At 37.5% G+C, this 21,889-nt stretch overlaps 1 protein-coding gene across 2 annotated transcripts in view; it reads right to left on the bottom strand.

Moving 5' to 3' along the window:
* Positions 1 to 21,889, bottom strand: part of CNTNAP5 (contactin associated protein family member 5) — an 807,958-nt gene that overhangs the window by 45,518 nt on the left and 740,551 nt on the right. For both annotated transcript variants that reach the window (XM_019749551.2, XM_019749552.2), the window contains exons 20-21: positions 19,365 to 19,495; positions 9,128 to 9,215 (exon numbers count right to left, since the gene is read on the bottom strand). In XM_019749551.2, coding sequence (XP_019605110.2) covers positions 9,128 to 9,215; positions 19,365 to 19,495 — 219 coding nt within the window. The remainder of the gene's footprint in view (positions 1 to 9,127; positions 9,216 to 19,364; positions 19,496 to 21,889) is intronic.

Below are 21,889 nucleotides of genomic sequence, written 5' to 3'. Positions count from 1 at the left end.
GTTAATTCACCAAGTATCACATTGACACAATCTGTCAGAGGCAGCTCATTCCTGAGAACATACATTTAAATAATGTCAGGTAGGTTTGTATAGATTTACCTCTTTTAAGGTGATTTCATCAGAAACTAAGAATTGACCACATCCTTACCTTCACTATTTATCAAGCAACAACTGGAGTCAAAGCTACATAATGCCTTGTCTGTTCATCCCCCATGCACAGCAGAAAGAAAGAGTGAAATGAAAGCTTTGTTATGCAAGGAGCGGGCAACTGTAGTCCCTCTACCTTGCAATCCCCTCTCTCACATCTGAAAGGCAGTCAAAAGTCATTCTCAAACAAAAGAAGCTGGTTTGGGTTGGTGGTTCCTTATGTTATTATTATTACTATTATTGTAAACATTTATAGGGCATTTACTATATAACAGGCTGTGGATACAAAGGGGCCACATACTAAACCTGTCAAGCTCAGGGAGGTCTGCATGACAGGCCCTACAAACTCACAGACCAAAATTAACCACATAGGATGGTCTGAACAGAAAAATGCCTAATTAAAATCAGATCATGGCCAGTAGTCACATCCTTGGCCTGTAGCTTCCTTGACAAAGGTCAGTCTTTACCTTAAGTGAGCCTGCCTATTGTCCTTTTGCATCTAAAATAGCATACTCTTGGAAAGAGTCAGTGTCTGACTCTAAACAGCAAATGTACCCCTTGCTAGTTTTGTGACATTGCACAAGTCACTTAACCTATGTGACTCACTTTCCTCATCTATGAAACAGGAGTAATAATAGTACTTAACCATTTTGTGTTGTCGTGAGAAAAAATGAGTTAACATAACTTAGAACTAGCACATCACAGCATATCATTAAATAATACTACTACTAATAAGTACCACTTATTGTTATACTATTAGTATTAATATGCTATAAATACTATGCATCATTAATATTATTATTTGAGTAGTGAGGAAAACCTGGTATTTAGCATAACCTAAAGGAGATAGTTTAAAGTCTTAAAAAACTTTAATGCTCCTCATCTCACCCTGATAATTTTCATTTGAAAGAAGTAAATTTTAAATTAAGCAGGATCTTTAGAACAGGGACAGTTTTTGTGTTCATTTATTTGCTTGTTTTTGGTATTTATGTGGCCTCACACACTGCATGGTTCACAATATTGCTCAGTGACTTTTGTGTGATGAGAACTAATTTGAACTTTTTATCAATGACAGTACTGTCATGGCTTCCATAGACTACACAAAACCTCCTTAGCTAATAGCCAGGCAAAGCTACTGTATAAAGCCAGGCACTTCCTTGGGAGGCCATCCCTCCTTGAAATGGATTAGTACAGCACCTCACAGCTGAGGGCAATCTGTACTTGGAAACAACATATCATAGCTACCTTCGCTTCATTCATTTATTACCCATTGGCGGAGCAAAGCAGGAAAGTGATTGTATTGAATAAGTGTTTGAGGAGCATGCTGTTTAAATGGTGCTTTTGGTTTACAAAAACACACTTGACTTTCACAGAGCAGCACTCAGCAAGGAGTAGGTCTGGACTCTGATCATGAAGGGATTCATTTAAAACGCAAAACAAAATTGCATTTTAAATCAGAAAATTTAACACATTTCTGTTCCATGAGATGAAACTAAACCATCTATGGAATTTCTCCACGGGGAGAAATGCGGTTCATTATTTTTAAAAGAAACAGTAGCGAATCCCACATAACCCAGTTACAATTCAAAGTTGCTTATCTTCAAAGTAGAAAGTACAAGATGTGTACATTTAGAAAGTTGGGATGCTTACTAAAACTGGCATTTCAGGATGCGGTAAGTACATCATTCATTTCACAGGTAGGTCAGATTGGATTAATGCAAACAAAATATTTTATTACTCAGAGAAACAGTTTCATTAAGAAACTTCTGGACACACTAGGAGAAAATTACACACATTGTTAAGATTTGAGTCAGGAAGGGGCTGTGATTTGGAAATATTTTTATTTACTAAGGAACTAGAAATGACCATAAACAAGGTGAAACATTAAGAAACCTACGCACTCAAAATGAAATAATTCTTCAGAGCAGTCTCTTGGGAAGCTAGAAACATGCTCAAAAGAAGATAACATGCATTTCTGAAAAGAGCATCTTTCAACTATTATCTCTCCAGTTGCAGCGCACTTGGACTGTTGATGTACGCAAGCACAATGCAGTCCCAGAATTATGCACAATTCCTAGCCCACCCCTGTTACTGCATCCGCTTCTCTCCTGCTTAAAAGAGATAGCAGACTGCAAGGAAGAAAAAGCAGAATTATTACTGGATTATCGTTAATGCTCCTCCTCACAGTCTGTCTCACTCTCTGGTGAGAATATCTCGACTTCCTCCTGAAAATAACACTTTCCTGTTCTCAAAACACACGTGGCTAATATAGAGCTGACACTGTCAACCCTCCAGACCCACAGCTGGTGGCATAATCCAGTCATCGCCATTGAGCGTGTTCCACTCTTGTGGACATTGTCATCGTCTGGGATTAACACTTGACATGCAAGGGTCCTTTGAGACTCAATCCAGTACTTTTCTAGACATTTTAGAGATGAGAGGCTTTCTTTCCAACAGAGTTGCTGAAATGGACGCATTTAAGCATGGAGTTGTTGATACCACCTTGCTATCATTGAAATGCTGCCTGAGAATGAATTCCTACCCAGAGGTAAGAAAAGTCAAAAGTGAAGGGAGAAACACACAGACTCACAAAGACTGAGCCACAGTCATATTTGAGTTTCTGAACCCAGCTGTGCCTGAAGCAAAACCTATGCTTTGAAACTTCCGTTTTCACAAACTATTATATTTTCTATTGTTGCTGATTAAGCTGGGATGAGCTTAATATACCCTTGAAATAGCCCTAGTTGAGAGTGAGTCACACTCAAGTCTTCAAGGTTTCCCAAGTTCAGAACTGACATTTTGGAGCATATCTGAGTGCCTCTTTAAAAGTCACCTTCCAGTTACCTCTCCAGACTCATGAAAACAATAGCAGTTCTCTGTTCTGTTCCCACAAACTTTAAAAATATAAAATGGATTAAACTAATATTTATTGAGTGTATGCTAAATACCAAATTATTTGCATATAGTGTCTTGTGGAATCCTTATACAGATCTATGAATTAACTGAACTGTTATCTTCCTAATTTTACCAACAGGTACTACCGACCCATTAGAAGACTTCACCATGGCCACACAACAGTAACAACAGGAGAGAGAGCAAACATGAGTCAGTTTGTCTAAAAAGCTGTGCAGGTTTCCCTCTATATAATTTTACTTCCCAGTTTAATAGCAACTGCATCACATTTGAATTATAAGAAGGGCCAACTGTGTAGAAAAAAAGAGTAAGTCTTCCAAAATGAGTACTTTGAAGTACCTACCTTTCATTTACATGCATAAATTCTGTTGTGCTTTCAAAAATGGCAGCCATAACTCATTTTCTATAAGATGTTTGGGAAATGATTTAACATGAAAACAATCAAGGTATTCATCCACTAATGCTCTGATGCTACAGAAGACAAAGTAGGCTTCAAGTTCAAAACTGAGGGATTTGGGAGAATTATAGATCCCTGTTCTACAAAAGCAATCAGAACTCTCTTCATTTTAACAGTCCAAGAGAAAGTGCTCACAGCTAGCCCTGCAATTTCCAGATTAGCTCAGTTTTATTCAGGCTGCGAAGGAATTCTTCCAATTTCTATGTGGCTTCTTAGGGCCAAGTGAACTTTGAAGCTACATGAGCAAACAGCCATCAGAACAGAATAATAAAGTCTCTGTCAGGTGTGAGCTTTGGCCTATCAAACTGGCAGGTATGCAGGAATTAATAAACACTGGCTGTGTAAAAAAATAATTCTATATGCATTCCCTGAGTGCAAATCTCATTTAAATATCTATTCAGAATCTGGTAGCTAAAGTTTAAAAGCTGTATTACAATTCTTTTCCACCTAGCCTTTAACATGCTTCCATATTTTAAAAAGTAAGTGCTTCATAAATTTGTAGCACAGTAATAAGTCTCCTCACAGGAAGGCATAATAATAATAGTAATAATAATAATAATAGAATAATAATTTCCTTAATTCTTAATTGCACCAAGAAATTGTCTGCTTGATTTTTATCTTATAATCAAATTTAGTGATATATTCTGGCACAATAAGTTAGGGTAAACCAGGACCAGAAAAAAATAAAACAAAAACAAAAAAGGTACAGTTTTTTTTAGACGTTTCAAGCTTAAGCTTTTTAAATTTTTAAATCTATCGGAATGTCTATGATCCAAATTAGACAGAGACTTAGAAACACAGATAAATCAGTCATACTCTTTCAAAGTAAGAAATGCACTTCCATATTTTCTAAAGAATCAAATAATTTTCCAGAAACAGGTAATCTTGTCCAAATGGGTGACTTCTTTAAATATCTACTCTCTCTCTTTTTTCTTTTTAATGCTAATTTCTCTTAAACCCATTGATGCAATAGACCAGACCAAGACATCGTCCTTAAAAGTCAAAGAATGTCAGTAAACAAAGGAATAAACCTAGCAGCATCTCAGGATTTACCGTAGCTGAACACCCACAATGCAATTTTAATGTCAATGATTATGTCAGCTATTTTAATGGATTCATCTCTACATCGCAGGAATTCTCGGGCAAGATGTTTATGCATCATGGTATATATGTAACACAAACTGTGCTTCCCCCAAAATAAGACCTAACCGGAAAATAAGTTCTAGCATGACTTTTCAGGATGACATCCCCTGAACAGAAGCCCTAATGTGTCTTTTGGAGCAAAAATTAATATAAGATGTGGTCTTATTTTTGGGGAAACATGGTACCATGTAGCACCTATATCCTCTAAAATAGTTGATTGGCCCTTCCTTTCACAGAAAGAATAAAATTAACTAACTTGTTCTTGCTTCACAGTAGAATGTTATTTGTGGTACTAAAGAAAACTGGGACAATAGTTTGTTCACGCTTGTTTGCCCTTGGTATTACTATAAAAAGTGCTTGCAAATCCATGCTTTAGAATGGAACTGTCCAACAGAGTGGTAGACTTTTTCTAAAATGGTGGAGTGGCACTGTATATGTTATCGAGACCATTTCATCCACTCCTGCACCATTTCATGTATCTGTCATTCCTAGCCGTATTCTTTCTGATGCATGAGGCTTACTTCCAAAGAATCCCCAGGGTTAGTATGCCTTCATAAAAATGAAGCTGGTGTTCATATCACCTTCCTTCACCTTCAGCTAGAGAATTTTTGTAGACCAGAAGTGTTGAAATTAATTGTGGGTCTACACCCTCCTATCCGTTTAACAGCAGTTGGATAAGAAGAAAGACCAGCAAGCAAGAGTCTTCTACCCTCAGAAAAATGAAGACATTTTATTGGGTACTCTTCCTCAACCTTAACCAGTACTTCCTGTCTTTCCTCACAATGAATCCAAAACAAAACGACAAGGTACCTGTCAATAATTTAGTACCTTGCTTTACAGTTTCATCCTTTCCATCTTGTATGTTATAGATTTAATTCAAAAGACAGAAAGGCCACAGAAATGCCATACACGGTGTCAAGATTAATGGAGGAAAAGCTTTTAAACAAGAGGATGATTCTAGAGCTTCCATTACACAAAGCAAGTGCTACAAGAAAAGCCTGGGTATTGCGGTCATATAGCCCTAATTATCTTTCCTCCCATGATTCTTCTGATTTGGTTGAAATGAGGATTAAATGACTCAAGGTATACTGCTTACATATCAGTGGACAGTAAATAGACTATAATAGACTATATACCCTAAAAAGTAATTCTGTTTCATTAAAACCAATAAACATATTTTAATGTCTTGCTAAGCTTCAGGAAACAAAGAGGAATCCTAAGTTTGGGGCAAAATTTTGGGAGAGAGAGGATAAAACCAAGGCAGTGAGTCATATACCAACATTAAAGATTTATCAAAAGAAAATACCTGAACCATCTTGAAGCAGAGTAGGAGTCCAAGCTTGGAACTCTTACCAGGTAAAGATGTTGAACCTGAGACTTCAACATTAAGTTTCAGTGAAAAGTGGATTAAAACAACAACAACAAAAACAAAGACACCTAATGTCAAAAGAATAACATAAAACCTGTTTACCTCTGATGTGGTTCTGAATTGAAAAAAAAAAAAAGTAACAAAAATAATAACAAAATGACATATTAATAATAACAACATTTCTGCCAAGACTTCAACCAGAAACTTGGTCTTACAGAAGCCTAGAGTTCGTTTATACTCAGTGTCTATTCAGAAAAAATCTGAAGTGAGAAACTGAAATAAGCCTAATTTGGTAGTATCCCCTGGCATCTGGCAGAAGTAAACACAAATCTTGCCTGAAAGAAAAATTCCCAATTTCTGATCATTACAGTTCCTCAGATTAATTTCAATCAATTATGAGTGCAAGCACACACACACACACACACACACACACACACACACACACACAGCATAAGAGAACAAGCTACCATAATAAAGAGTTAGAAAACAGAAAACAACAGATTTAGACAACTACAGACTTATGATATTGGGATTACCAGAGACAAATGCTCAATAACTATTAATGAAATACTTAAAAATATAAAATGACAGAAACAACAACAAAAAAGTGGGAACAACAGATTATCTTAACAAGCATGCTTGAAAAAGAACAAAATATTTTAGAAATAAGAAAAAAACATAATCAATGAAAAGCGACTCATTGAATGGATTTAATTAGTCATGGATGGATTATTAGGCATGGATGAAGAATTAGTAAATTTAAATATAAAACTCAATAAATTGACCAGAATGTAAGATAGACAAGAGTAAAACGTATCATAAAACTATGGTAAGAGACATGAGGATAAAGTTAGAAAGTCTAAGATTTATCTAGTACAGGTCTAAAATAATTGAACAGAGAGAATAAGAAAAATCATTATTTGATATGCTGAGGATTTGTGAGAACTGAGGAATAGACAGATATAAAAATGCATAGGGACTGGATACGTAGATGAACTAGCGCATAATGGGGGAAACATAAAAATATCAGATCAGACACTTAAAAAGAAATCTACAAGCGGCCACACAGTGATAAAAATACAAAACACCAAATTAGAAGAGATGACTTTAAAAGTAGCTTGTGGGTGGGGATGGTCAGCACCACGTCCAAAGGCAGGACAGACTGCCAGCCAGCTATTCAACAGCCACAGCAGAAGAAAGGAGACAAGAGAACAGCGCTGTGCTGGGGAGGGTTCAGAGCCGGCTCTCCGCTCCAGTGGCGGGGAAGGCTGCCTTGTAGCATTTCTGACCAACATGAAGTAAACACTCCTAGAATGGCTGTTTTCAAACCAGCATTGTGACATCACTGAATGCAGAATTGGGCAGAGATGTGTGTAATAGGTTCTTATGAGCCAGAGTGAGCTCACTCCATGCACCTGAATAATTCTTTCAAGATCTGAGCGGAAATATCCTTCAATATTGAATCACATGTCTGGCAAAATTATCTTCCAAGAATAAAGGTGAAATAAAGAACTTTCTCAGACAAAGGGCACCTGACAAAGGAGAGATTCAAAAGAATTTACTACATAAAGAAGGACATTAAACCTGGTAAGTAGAAAGTTCTGAAATATAGGAAAGAATGAGGTATAATTAAAATAGTGACTGCACTGGTAAATCAAAAATAGTAGTCTCTACATAAAATGCTTATTAGTAGAAGGAGGTAATAGAATAAGAAATAAAATTCAATCTAGAAGTTGGTCACTTGATTGGCCATTTTGGAAACTAAAATGGACATTTTTAGATCCTGACTGCAGCAGGTTTCTGGATGCACATTATATTCGGGGGTATCTCATTTATATAGAGTATCTCATTTATAAATCAGGAAGGCTGTAGTGACACCAGGGTTATCGTCCTGCCTTTTCAGTTGTTTCTACTCACCAGCAAAGTCAAGGTAACTTGAAGTGTCACCACTTTTCAGAGAACTTCTTCACCTCTTGGGAACTGACATGCAGTACTGGGGTCACAGTGACCTCTGGACTCCAGCCTAACATCAGTGACATCCTCATAGGTATAGCTCCCCAATAATCAGTTCAAACTTGCTTGGGGAGTCATTCTGAAGGACTAACGAGTATCTACACTATAAATGCTGTCACAATTTTGTAAGCAACTAATTTCCTGTGTTAAATCCATCCCTGCTTAAAATGCCTCCAGCTATTGTTTTCTGTATGGCACTGGGATTGAGAAAGTAAGAAAGAACAAGATAGAATCACAAGAAAAATTGAACAAACAGAAAATAAGGAGGCAGAAACAAATCCCACCTTGTAAGTAACCCAAAAATATAAAGGGGGTTATTTTTGCCAGTTTGTAAAACAGAGATGGCCAGATTAGATATCACAAAATTCAGCTGTATGCTTTTCATAAGATTATCTATGAGACTTAAAGAAAAATAAATACCAGAAGAACACATATAAAACAAAAGATAGGCTGGGTAAATACCAACTAAAGTAAAACTAAATTGCTATATTAATAACAGACAAAATAGAGTAAAGCACAAAGATAAATTAAAGTTAAACTGAGTAGATATGTATATATACTCAGCTCATTGAGAAAGTTTCAATCTTCCATGCACCTAATAAATAACCTTCACCATATATAAAATGAAAATTGACAGAACTTCCAGTAGAAAAAAAGAAAATCCACTATTATAGTAGGCAATTTCTATTCTCTTTTATTTGTTGATGAATTAGTAAAGAGATTAAGGATTTGAGCAAGCCAATAATTGGGTTTTCAAATCCTTAATGTCTTTAGATAAAAATTAAGTAAATTTAAGTAAAAAAATAAGCAAACCTTTCAAATTAGTTAATTAATTAGAAATTGAGTAAAAAATGTACTTCATTTCTTTGTTAATTTTTCTTATTCCAGCTTCTTCTGTGATACAGATGTACATGCCAATTCCCTGCCACACTTACATCTTAGCTTCTCCTATACCAGAAATCTTGGTTCTAGATCTTGGATATTATGGGAGCAAGAAGCTTCAGCTCTGAATCTTGAAATGACCTGATGAAACTCATTTATGTATTCTTTTATTTTAACAAAGCCCACTGGACTAGAATACAAACCTGTCACTTTGCCCAAGGTGAGTGACCGTACAAGCCTGAACTCCACTTCTGGGGAGAAGTTATAACTGAGTCGGAGTTGTTGGTCCATCTGCAAGAAAACCGAAAGCAAAGATGCATGAGCTAAATCTGCACATAAAGGGCATAAAACACTCTGTCTGGAAATCGCTTGGAAACACACAGAGCAGATCCCTCTCTGGGGCTTTCTCTCTGGAGAGATGAGAGGTGGCTTGCTAATTCTCCCACAATGCACATCAAATACCCCTTTCTTTCTTCTTGGCTTTCATACAAGTTTTCTCCCTGGGAAATTCTGTACGGCTTTTGACAGGTATTTATCTACCCACTGAGATTTTATCACTGAATTCTTTGCTGCAAACAAGCAAACAAATAAAAAATTCTTAGGAACATACTGGTAGGATTAACATTAAATGGAGAGCAGGTACTCATTCCCAGCTTCTTCCCCCCTCCCATTTTGTCCTTGCAGCCATCACTGTCCCCGTTGCTCCTTTAATTTTGACCTTGTTTCATTCACTTGAGGACACTGACGGCTTTTCCTGGCAAATATTTCAGTCTGACGAAAGTTTGACCCTGGGGAGGAAAGGCTAGCTGAACAGTTGCCACTGACATGAACCGTGTCTCACAAGGGAAGCAAAAGCCACCACTGGGATTCTTCAGGACCTTATTGCTAGAATCAGCCTTTAGGGAACACTCCTTGCCTCTGCCACTGCTGATTCCAGTTCCATCTCTTTGTGATCCCCCTCCTCTTTCCAAGGTAGTTTTCCTCATCCATCCCAATTTTTTCAGCCTAGTAAAAACCTACCAGTTTCTTCCAGACTCTACTCTGAAAATTCATATGGTGGTATCCTCAGAAAGAATCTGCATTATATTAAAGTTCTCTTGTAATAAGAGGCTAAGTCCTCTTTAGATCCTTGCCAGCTCCAGAGGCAGCTGATTGGGAACAATACACAGTTCCCTTCACCCATTTATCCTGCAGTGGTTTCTGCTGGGAGAGAAATCACTGTCTGTGATTTGTGGCATATGATTATATGCTTTATTACTTTTCCATTTATGAAATTGGACTGTAATAATATTTGTTAGTTACTGAACACTTGTTATGTGAGACACCATACTAAAGCACCTTTCAAAATGTATTCTTCCCAAGAACACTGAAATAAGCATTATTATCCCTGTATTACAGACTGGGGAACTCATATCATACAGAGATCAACAAGTTTGCCAAGGCCACACCGTGTCACAATGCTGTGTCCCATTGTCATGTTGCCCACTCACCATGCAATATGGTCTTTGCTTTACTATCTGTACCTCTCTAGATAGCTGAGCAACTTTTAGACAAGCACTATGTTTTATTTCTGGATTTCTACAAAAGTAATTCAACAAATGTTTCAGTATCAAATGGTGTCTGTGTGACAGACACAATTCTTTTTTTTTTTTTCCAGTATAATTATATTATTATTATTGTTAGTGAAAACATTTAAGTTCTACTCTCTTAGCAAATTTCTTTTTTTTTTTTTAATTTTATTAAATTTATTGGGGTGACAATTGTTAGTAAAATTACAGATTTTAGGTGCACAATTCTGTATTACATCATCTATAAATCCCATTGCGTGTTCATCACCCAGAGTCAGTTCTCCTTCCATCGCCATATATTCGATCCCCCTTACCCTCATCTCCCACCCCCCACCCCCCACCCCCCTTACCCTCTGGCAAACACTAAACTATTGTGACAGACACAATTCTAAGTGCTCCCAGACTCCACCCCCTCCAGGAAGCTTTCCTTGATACCTTGCTTAGATTAATTGATCCTCTTCTCTCATGATGCCTTTTTCTACTCTAATCTTACATTTAAAATGCTGTGTCATAATGATTCAGTATTTCACTCTTTTTCTCCCCACAAAACTATTGGCTCTTTTAGAATATGGACATCTTATCAATGTGTTTTCAATAGGGCCTACTAAAGAAACTGCTAAAATAACTCCTAACACAGGTTTGCTGACGGATTAAACATCCTGTATAGATCCTCTTTCTTCTTTTCTTAAGATTTGTCTTAAAAATATAGCTAACATACAAATTATGTTAGCTTCAGAGGTACACCATAGTTATTCAACATTTATATAACCTAAAGAAGTGATCACCATGATAAGTCCAGCAACCATCTGACACTGACCATGTTATCACAATATTGTTGACTATATATCCCATGCCATACATTACATCTCCATGACTTGCAAGTGGAATTTTGAACCTCTAATTCTCCTTCCCTTTCCCCCCTTTCAAATTTTTTTTTCAATCACATTCAATATTTTATATCAATTTCAATTGAACAACATAGTGGTTAGACATTTATGTAATTAAAGAAATGATCCCTCTGACTAATCTAGTACCTACCTAGGATATACATAATTATTACCATATTATTGACTATATCTGTTATGCTTTAGATCCCCATGATTATTTTGTAACTACCGATTTGTACTTCTTAATCCTTTCATCTTTTTCACCCTGTCCCCCAAACCCTTTCCCATCTATCACCCCAACAAATTGAGTATCCATCTGACACCATACATAGTTATTACAGGATTATTGACCATATTCCTTATGTTATAACCTACATCCCCATGACTACTTTGTAACGACCAATTTGTACTTCTTAATCACTTCCAATTTTTCACCCATTCCCAACACCCCCTCCCATCTGGGGACCATCAAAATGTTCTCTGTATCTATGAATTTGTTTATGTTTATTTTGTTCTTTAGATTCCACATACAAGTGAAATCACATTGCGTCTGTCTGACATACTCTATTCAGCACAATACCCTCCAGTTTATCCATGCTGCCACAGATGGCAAGAACATATTCCCTTTTCTGGCCAAGAAATATTCCATTGTATATATCTACCACCCCCTATTTATCTATTCATCTATCAACAGACATCCAGGCTACCTCCACATCTTTGCCATTGTAAACAATGCTGAAATTAACTTGTGGATGCAAACATCCCCTCAAAGTAATGTTTTGGGTTTCTTTGGCTAAATAACCAGAAGTCAGATTACTGGCCCTTATTTGTCTCTTAAAATATAACTTTTGTTTTAAAGTTTATTTTATCTGGTATAAGCATTGCTATCCCAGCTTTTTTGTTTGTTTCCATTTTCATGAATTATCTTTTTCCACCCCTTTACTTTTAGTTTGTTTGTGTCTTTTGATCTGAAGTGAGTCTGTTGTAGGCAGCTTATGTAAGGGTCTTGCTTTCTTAGCCATTCAGCCACCGTATGACTTTTGTTTGGATCATTTAATACATTTACATTGGGTTAAACAAATCCAAAGGATTTGTTGATAGATACAACTTATGGCCATTTAAGTATTTATATTTTTTATTGTTTCATCTTAAAGAACCCCACTAACTTTCCCTGCAATACTGATTTGGTGGTGATGAACTCCGTTAGCTTTCTTTTGTCTGGGAAGCTCTTTATCTGTCCTTCAATTGCAAGTGCTAGCCTTGTTAGATAGAGTTATAGATCCTGCCTGCCTATCACATTGAATATCTTGTGCCAATCCCTTCTGGCCTGCAAAGTTTCTGTTGAGAAATCACCTGACAGTCTTATGGGAGCTCCCTCATAAGTAAGTAGTTGCCTTTCTCTTATTGTTTTTAACATTCTCTCTTTGTCTTTGGCCTTTTCTATTTTAATTATAGTGTGTCTTTTGGGCCTGTTTGGGTTTATCTTGTTTGAGACTCTCAGACCTTCCTGGACTTGTATGTCTATTTCCTTCTCCAGGTTAGTGAAGTTTTCAGTCATTATTTCTTCAAATAGGTTCTCAATCCCTTGCTTTCTCTCTTCTCCTTCTGGTATCTCTATGATGCAAATGTTATTAAGTATGGTATTGTCCCAGAGGCCTCTTAAACTATCCTTAGATTCTGGTTTGGTGTCAGTGCTGAGCCTGGAGCTACTCAGCAAAAGATTCAGAGGACTCCAAAGCCAGCCTCCATCCACCCAGCACCCAAGGAACCCTGAAAATTGTCCAAGAAGATGTGCAATGTGAGTGAGACTGGATGCTCACTGATAAATTGCCTGTATCATAGGGTGAGTTGTGTGGGGCAGGGTCCCAAGGAGTCACCATGGTGGAGTGAGCAGAGCTCGCCAGGCAATGCAGATTCAGATTTGGCCATGGTTGGGGTCAGGGCTCAACAAAGGAAAGATGGTACCTGCTTGCTGGCTACATGAGAGTAGAACCCCACACCATGAAAATGGCTACTGTCTCTCCAGTCCTTGCCATGAAGCCACACATCTCACTCTCTCCCCATATGCCTGTGACATGCCCCCTCAAGTCACTGTACCTCCACAGGAGCCGAGAGTGATTACCTGAAAGTCTGTGCATGGGTCCTTTAAGAAGACCTATGGGTTTTTCACAGCCTTAAGTTCTACCCTGACACTTGGGATCCCCACTGTTTTTCATGGTCAGATGTTGTGGGAGCTTCTCTTCCCTGCAAAAGTACTCCAGGTTGGGGAGCCTGGTGTGGGGCTGGGGTCCTTTGTTCCTCCTGGTGGAACCTCCATGGCTGAAATATGCCGCTTATCCTCAACCACTGCATGGATATTTGTTTTGCATCTCTGACTCTCATCAGTCTTGATGCAACTTCTTTTTTATACCCTTAGTTATAAAACTTCTGTTCAGATGGTTCTCCAGGTTGATTGTTCTATAATGTAGTTGTAATATTAGTGTGTTCACAGCAGGAGGCAAGCACAGCATTTATCTACTCTGCCAACTTGCTGATTCCCTTTCTTTCTTGTGGGCTATGAAGACAGAGTATGTCCTACTTTCAGGATGCCCTTGGCTGTCCTGGAGGCCCCTGCACCTTTAAGTACAACATAAGTTTGTTGGTCTCTATGGTCCCCATTCCTAGTCCGTTTCATGCTCATGAATTCAGATTGCCCTAAAAGAGTTTTATTCCCATGCTACTTCAGAGCCCTCACCTACTTCTCCTAGTCTCTGGAAATTCCCTTTCCAGCAGGGAGCAAAGAGGCCTCCCCAATACTTTGTTGTCCAGGTTAGAGAGGAGACTAAAGTGAGCAGGAATTTCCTGCTGAGTAGAGAACAATAGAAGAATTCTTAGAACTGAAGGTTGAGCTGAGATTCCCCTGGCTTCTGCCCTTACCTCCTCCCCAGGCTCCATATGGTCAGCTTCCTGCATAAATGATTCCCTGAACAGTGACAAGGCCATGCTCAAATGTCATAGAGGAAGAGCTAATTGTTAAAGTAAATGACTCATTCCAGTCCTACTGTTCTGCTTTGTGGGAATTCACCTGCTCTTTAGCACTGTAACCAGATGACTAATGCAGGAGAGAGAGAAGTAAATGGCACTTAATTAAAGGGTTGTTTTTTTTTAGAAAAATGAGTATTGGTAGAGGTTTGGAGAGGAAGGCAGGATGACTCAAAGGAGACTTCAGGCTATTGGTGGACTGTGGATATTTGGGGGATGGGCTCCAGCCCTGACTTGGAGTGACGGCACCTGAGCACTAGTACTGCTTCTAGGGCTGAGTTACCAATTTGAAAAACTTAGCAAATGCATAGAACAAAAGCAAAAACAGGTGTGTGTGTGTGTGTGTGTGTGTGTGTGTGTGTGTACCACAAATATTTACTCTTAGAACTTCCACATGTATGATATGGACTAGGCCATCACTGAACTATTCAGTGGGAAGTACATTATTTTTTTATACTTCCTTATGTTTACTTTATGGGTTAGTATTGTTTTTATTTTTACTTATTAATACAATTGGTGAGGTTGTAAGGGGTGAAACACCATAGTCTTTTAGCCCTTTTGGATGGTAAAATTTGTAATCTGGCCTAGAAGCTTGGCTGATCTCAGAATCTTAGATACCCAGTGGTCTTGTCAGGATATTAAATGAGATATAAAATGGAGGAAAATGGAAGAAACCTTTTTTTCAGTAAGTCCTAGATGCAAGGCTTCATGCTTGATTCCTTAACTATGTTATTTAATTTTTTTTTTAAACTTCTAAAACATTTTTAACAATTATTTTTATTTTTTCAACTACAGATGATATTCAATATTATTTTATATTAGTTTCAGCTGCACAGCATAGTGGTTAGACATTTAGATAATTTACCAAGTGATCCCCCAAAAAGTTTAGTACCCACTGTAATATATAGTTATTACAATATCATTGACTGTATTCTCTATTCTGTACTTTACATCCCTGTGATTATTTTGTAACTCCCAATTTGTACTTCTTAATCCCTTCCCCTTTTTTACCCTTTTCCCCAACCCCTCTTCCATCTAGTGACCATCAGTTTCTTCTCTGTGTCTATGAGTCTGTTTCTGTTTTGTTTGTTTATTTTGTTCTTTAGGTTCCACATATGAGTGAGATCACATGGTATTTATGATCTTTACAAGAACTAAGCTTTGGTCCTTTTGTTTTTCTCAATAGATAAATATCCTGAAGCTCAGAAAGGTAAATAACTGGGCCAAGACCACACAGCATCTGAGCTGGAGCAGGGACACACACCCAGGTGTACCTCACTCTGGTGATGCCTCTCTTGGCCTCTGGATCCTCATCTTTCAAAGGAAGTAATTAACTACTTGGTTTCAAAAATGCTTGGTTCCTCATTCTTTAGAGCATGTTATGTGCTGGCATTTTGCAAACTGGCTTAATCTGTTTAATGTCATGATGCACTTAAAATAGGGGCATTGAAGTTCACCTTCACCACCAGAGCATTTTGTTGGGGCAGCTGTGCCCTAAAAAACTCAAGCCCCATTAAAATTCTCAAATCATCACCTGGAGTTCTTGCTCCTGTCTGCCTCCAACATCAACTTCTTATCATCAGAGAGAAAAGAGGAGGAGGAGGAACAGCAACTCTAGGCCTGGTAGTCTGGAAGGATCTGTTACTCGGTGCTAAGTACCTTTGGCTGGCTGAATACAGTGATCATATCCTGCCTTTTTAAACAGGTTCTGAGTACTGCTTGAGACCCTGCTCCACAGGGCTTGGGGACGTGACTGGACAGGTAGGAGTGGAGTACCCTGCTGTTTTCTGTTTTTACTGAACAGCTTGTTCTAAGTGGGGAGGAAAGAGAATAGATCTAGATAAGGAGGGGGTAGGGGATGGTGTCAGGGAGGCAAGTATGTTGTTATTGGATCAATAAACTGATTTAAAATTAAAAAAACAAAACAAAAATGTCTCAGCTTCCAGTTTTTCCTGCTCCCTTCAGTGCTTTGAAAATATTATATTCTTATCCAGTATATATTAGGTTGGTACAGAAGTAATTGTGGTTTTTGCAATTATTTTTAACCTTTTAAACCTCAATTACTTTTGCACCAACCTAATACTTATCATGGCCTATTAATCGACTGGTGGAAGTCCTTTAGAAGGAGAAGAAAAGGAAATAAGTTTTCATTCTCTCAGTGACCTGTTTTGTTTGTTTGTTTGTTTTCCCTTTCATTTGTGGAAAAGAAGACAGGCAATATAAAGGAGAAAAAGAAGTCTGATGTATGATATGTACAAACGCCCACCAGATTTCATCCCAGCTGTTCCATCAAGACCTCTGTCCAAACACATTCAAACAAGAACTCATGATTTCCATCCTTTACCTTTTCTCATCTGGCCCCAACCAAATTTCCTCCTAAGACATTTCCCTCTTATTTCAAGAGTAAAGACCAGAGGTGAGAACATTAAATTGTAATCACTCAGGGATCATTTTCACAACATATTTGACAATTATTCCTGAACTTCCCCCCAGTCAAGAAAATCAACAGTCAATCTACACTTCTCCCACAGCCTATATCCAAAGGGTCAGTCAATGACCCTTCATGGACTCTGGAAATAAAAGGAGACCAGAGTGGTGAATGGGGAGTTGCAGAGGGAATAGAGATCGATGAGATCAGAGAAGTAACAGTGGGAAGGTAGCAGGCATGCTGGGTCACAGAAATCCTCTTAAGCTGCTGCAAGGTCTTTGGCTTTGGACAGAAGTGGACCATAATCTGACTAATCTTTTAACAGAATCATTCTGGCTGCTATGTTGAGAATAGGCTTCAGAAAATCAAAAAGAGAAGCAGGGCTTCTTCAATTAAGAAGTAACTATAACTTGTAATAACCAAGGAAAGAGTGACGGTGGCTTGGGGCCAGGTAGAAAGCTCTTGATCAACAGGATGTTGAATGTGAGAAAAAGAGATCTGAAATGAAACCACAATTTTAACATTGAGCAATGGCAAGAATGGAGCTGTCATTAACTCAGATATGGCAGATTATGGAGGATGGGGGTGTTTGGCGGAAGATTCTCGGCAACTCAGTTTAAACGTGTTACATTCAAGATGTCAAATAGACATCCATATAGATATGCCAAGTAGGCAGTTGGGTATATAGGTCTGGAATTCAGGGAAAAGATTGGTCTTAGAGATACATTTGGGATTAATTAAGCCGCATATACATGGCATATAAAGAGGTGAGACTGAATCACAGAATGAATGCAGATAAAAAAAGAGAAGGAATCTGATGACGGAGTCCTGGGAGGTTCCAATGGTTAGAGTTTGGAAGGTAAAGAGGGGGATGAACAAAAGAAGTTAGTGATGTAGGGGAACAACAGATGAAAGCAGTGTTCTGCAGGTCAAATAAAAATATGTACCAAGAACAGAGAGCAATTGCTGTGTCAAATGCCAATGGGAAGACAAATAAATAAAAAATAATTGGATTTTGCAAGATAAAGCCATTGGTGTCCTGAGAAATGCTGGGAGTGCCAAAAAACCATGCATACACATGACTTGTATCCATCTTTTGTTATCGACATATTTTGAGTATTACAATTTTAATAATTTTTTCGTTTCTTAAAATGTGTATACATATTTTTGGCACCCTCTGTATTATTTTGCTGTAGTACGGGGGGAAATCATTGTTGTGGGTTTAAGGAAAAGGAAGAGAAAATTTAGAGACCAAGTATATAAACAACATCTCCAAGGATCTTGGCAGTAAACTGAAAGAGAAAATGTGGCAGTATATGAGTCAGGTCAGAGGATAAGAGAGAGGTTTTCTTCCCTGGCCCAAGGAAAGTTTTTCAGTTGTGTTTCTTTTGTTTTGTTTTGTTTTGTTTTTTCCACGTAATATTTGCATGTTTCATGCTTTGGGAAGCTACTCAATAGAAGTGGAAGAAATGTTGACAACAGAGAAGAGGGATAATCTGGAGTAATGTTTTTGAGTAGGGTATGAGATCTGGCCCACAAGTGGTGGGTCAGGCCTTATATTGAGCCTTTAACTATTCATATTCAGCAACAAGGACAGAAAAAGTAGAGGGACACAGGTACAGGTAGTGGGGTAATTGTGCTGGTGAGAGTATTCTGTTGTAAATGCTCCATTTTTTTTACAAGAAAACAAAATCATCTGCTGAGAGTGAAGATGTGGTTGAGATTGTTGTTGGTATACGGAGAAAGGAGGAGATTTAAAATCATCATCTAGACTATCAAGACAGTAGATGGAGCAAAAAAAAAAATAAGGGATGACTGCTGGGCAGATTTAAGGGCTCACTTCAGGTCATGCTTCTAAAGCAGATGATGTGGACCCTGCCAATTCTCTATTGTCATCTATCATTGCCTGCGGCCTGCTCTTTATACGAAGACCACTAGAAGGTCAAGGGGTGCCTGCCACATGTTATGCTCTTCCAGACAGCTTTGCCAATGATCACATGGACCTTCTGCCTGAGCACTTTCCTTTCTCTTCTCCACCTAGCTAACTCCTACTCACCTACAAGACTCAGTGTAGTCCTAGCTTTGCCAAGAAATTGCGTACTGATGTCCAGATAAGATCAGTGCCTTCCTCCATGCTCCCATTTTACCTGGGCACACTTCTGTCCTAGCCTTTGCCAGTCTCTTGTGATTTCTTCTTTACCCAAATGTCATCCTTATTATACCACATTTGAGGGATAATCAAACTTAAGGGGGGATCAGAATCACCTGCTGCCTCCCTTGCAAAGAAGTTTCTGATTAAGTAGATCTGAAGTGGGGCTTAAGAATTAACATTTCTAAAAAGGTCCCAAATGCTGGTGGAAAGGGAGGACCACATTTTGAGAACTACCTTTCTAGCTCTTCAAAGCTTGGGGCCAAGTGTGGTTCATATCTATTCCCAGAACTTGGCTCCTCCCTTGGCTTGGGGTAGAAGCACAGAAAAGTGTTATTGAGCATCCAAGACACATTTGGATGAATGAGAAGAAGGAAAGTAAGGTACCTGAATGGTAAGCTCTCTTCCCTCTCGATTAATCTTCAAGTGGTGCATCCTCCTGTTGGCAAAGTTCTCTACCTCAATGGTGAATACATGGGTTTCTTCCTTGCTCACCTGATAGTGAACTTGTAAGCTTCCTTGAAAAACAAATATTAGATATTAGAATTTAAAAAGGGCTCATACAATGCAAAAATATGATCACACTGTATATTAATTTATCATTACTGTTTAATTAAATTGAAATTTTAAATGACATGGATCCATGTTTCAGTTCTTTCATCATTCAAATTTTGAAAAGATGCTATTACTATATAGCATTTGGGTCCATATAGAAATTCCTGACTAAACCTGCAAAATTAAAGTATATGTCTGTGGTGGGAAGGAGGTGTTATCAGAAACCAAAATCCCAGTTTGGAAAATAAAACGACCACAAGTCTATATTGTAATTGGATTGTGAATAGTTTAATAGGAAAAAGTATTTTTCCACTTTCTCTGCAATTCCTAGCATTTCCTATAACTCCCTTTCTTCCTAATTGCTTTCAGAATTTCAGAACGTATAATGTGAAACAAGATTACAAAATAACCTAAGGTAGAACAGGAGAAAATGATTTGGGGCTATGAGGGCATTACCTAACAATCAACCAAGACAGGAACCTCCCTACAGCCAATCTTGGTTTTCATGGTCCATTCTCTCCTTTTGATTCTGATCATCACCGATTTCCACACATTAATATTTTTGGCCACTTTACCACTTAAATAGTAATGGCTTCCTAGCAGTAGCATATTTGGTGCTGATCGGAGTTGAGCAGGGGTGGTGGTGAAGATGAGCAGACGTTGACACAGGGATCCTTGCTGCCTATGCTAGAGAAAGACCTATCTCATGCATTAGTGGCTGTTGGGCAGCATGTTCCTCCAGGTTTCTTCTAATTCTAAGAATCTGGGTGTTTTGCATAATTAATTCAATCAAACAATTAAATTAACGTGACAATTAGGTATCAGGCATGGTGATAAGTACCGCATTCCTTGAGGTAACATGGAGTCTTTTACAATCCCACCGTTTGGATCACTCATACACATATCTATATTCTGTATGAATTCATCCATTTTAGAATTCACTTCCATTTTATACATCTTTATTAACACCTGCCTCACAACCATCCATTTTATATGTCAATAATCTCGACGTGGACACTGTTAAAGAATTCTGAAGGTTTCTTGACATCCCAGTTTATGTCTACAGCACCTCAAGCAAGCAAATAAATACATAAAAACAGATATTAACAGACATAAAGGAGATGATTGATATCCCCTTTACAATAATAGTAGGGAATTTTAATACCCCACTCATATCAATGAATAAATCACCCAGACAGAAAATCAACAAGGAAATAGTGGCCTTATGCAACACATTAGATCAGATATACTTAACTGATATTTACAGAACACTGCATCCCACATCAAAGAATACATATTATTTTCAAGCACATATGCAACATTTTCTAGAATAGACACGTTAGGCCTGAAAAAAGTCTCCATCATCTTAAAAAGTTGAAATCATATCAAGCATCTTCTCTAATTTAAGTGATATGTAATGAGATCAATTACAAGAAGAAAACTGGAAACAATACAAACACATGGAGGCCAAAAAACATGCTGCTAAACAATCAATGGGCTAATAAAGAAATCAAGGAGGAAATAACATATATATATATATATATATATATATATATATATATATATATATATTATATATATATATGTTATTATATATATGTTATTATATATATGTTATTTTATGTATATACATATACATATATCTTGAGACAAATGAAACTGGGTACACAATGACCCAAAAAATCTTTGGGACACATGAAAAGCGGTTGAAAGAGGTAAATTCATAGTGATACAGGCCTACAACAAATAACAAGAAAAATCTCAAATAAACAATTTAAATTTACAACTAAAGAAACAAGAAAATAAAGAAAAATCAAAGACCAACTAAGTAGGAAGGAAATAATAAAAATCAGAACAAAAATAAAACAAATAGAGTCTAAAAAAATGACAACTGACACCAGAGAAATACAAAAGATTATCAGGAAATACTATTAACAACTACATGCCTACAAATTGGACAACCTGGAATAAATGGATAAATTCCTAGAAACATAACATCTTCCAAGGTTGAATCAGGAAGAAACAGAAAATTTGAACAGATCAATAACAACTAATGAAATCAAATCAGTAATCAAAAAACTCCCAAAAACAAAAGTCCTGGACCAGATGGCTTCACAGGTGAACTGTGACAAACATTCAAAGAAGAATTAATACCGATGGTTCTCAAATTTTTCCAAATAGTTGAAGAGGATGGAGGCTCCCAAATTCATTTTATGAGGCCAGCCTTACCCCAGTACCAAAACCAAAGACACTACAAAAACAAAAAGAAGAAAGAAAGAAAAAAGAAAATAAAAAAATTATAGGTCAATATCCCTGATGAACAGAGATGCAAAAATCCTCAACAAAATATTAGCAAA

The sequence above is a fragment of the Rhinolophus sinicus genome, linkage group LG01 (genome assembly GCF_036562045.2).
Source record: "Rhinolophus sinicus isolate RSC01 linkage group LG01, ASM3656204v1, whole genome shotgun sequence".
In the NCBI taxonomy this organism is placed as follows: Eukaryota; Metazoa; Chordata; class Mammalia; order Chiroptera; family Rhinolophidae; genus Rhinolophus; species Rhinolophus sinicus.
The sequence above is the reverse complement of the archived record's forward strand: the minus strand, read 5'-3'. Positions and strand labels throughout refer to the sequence as shown.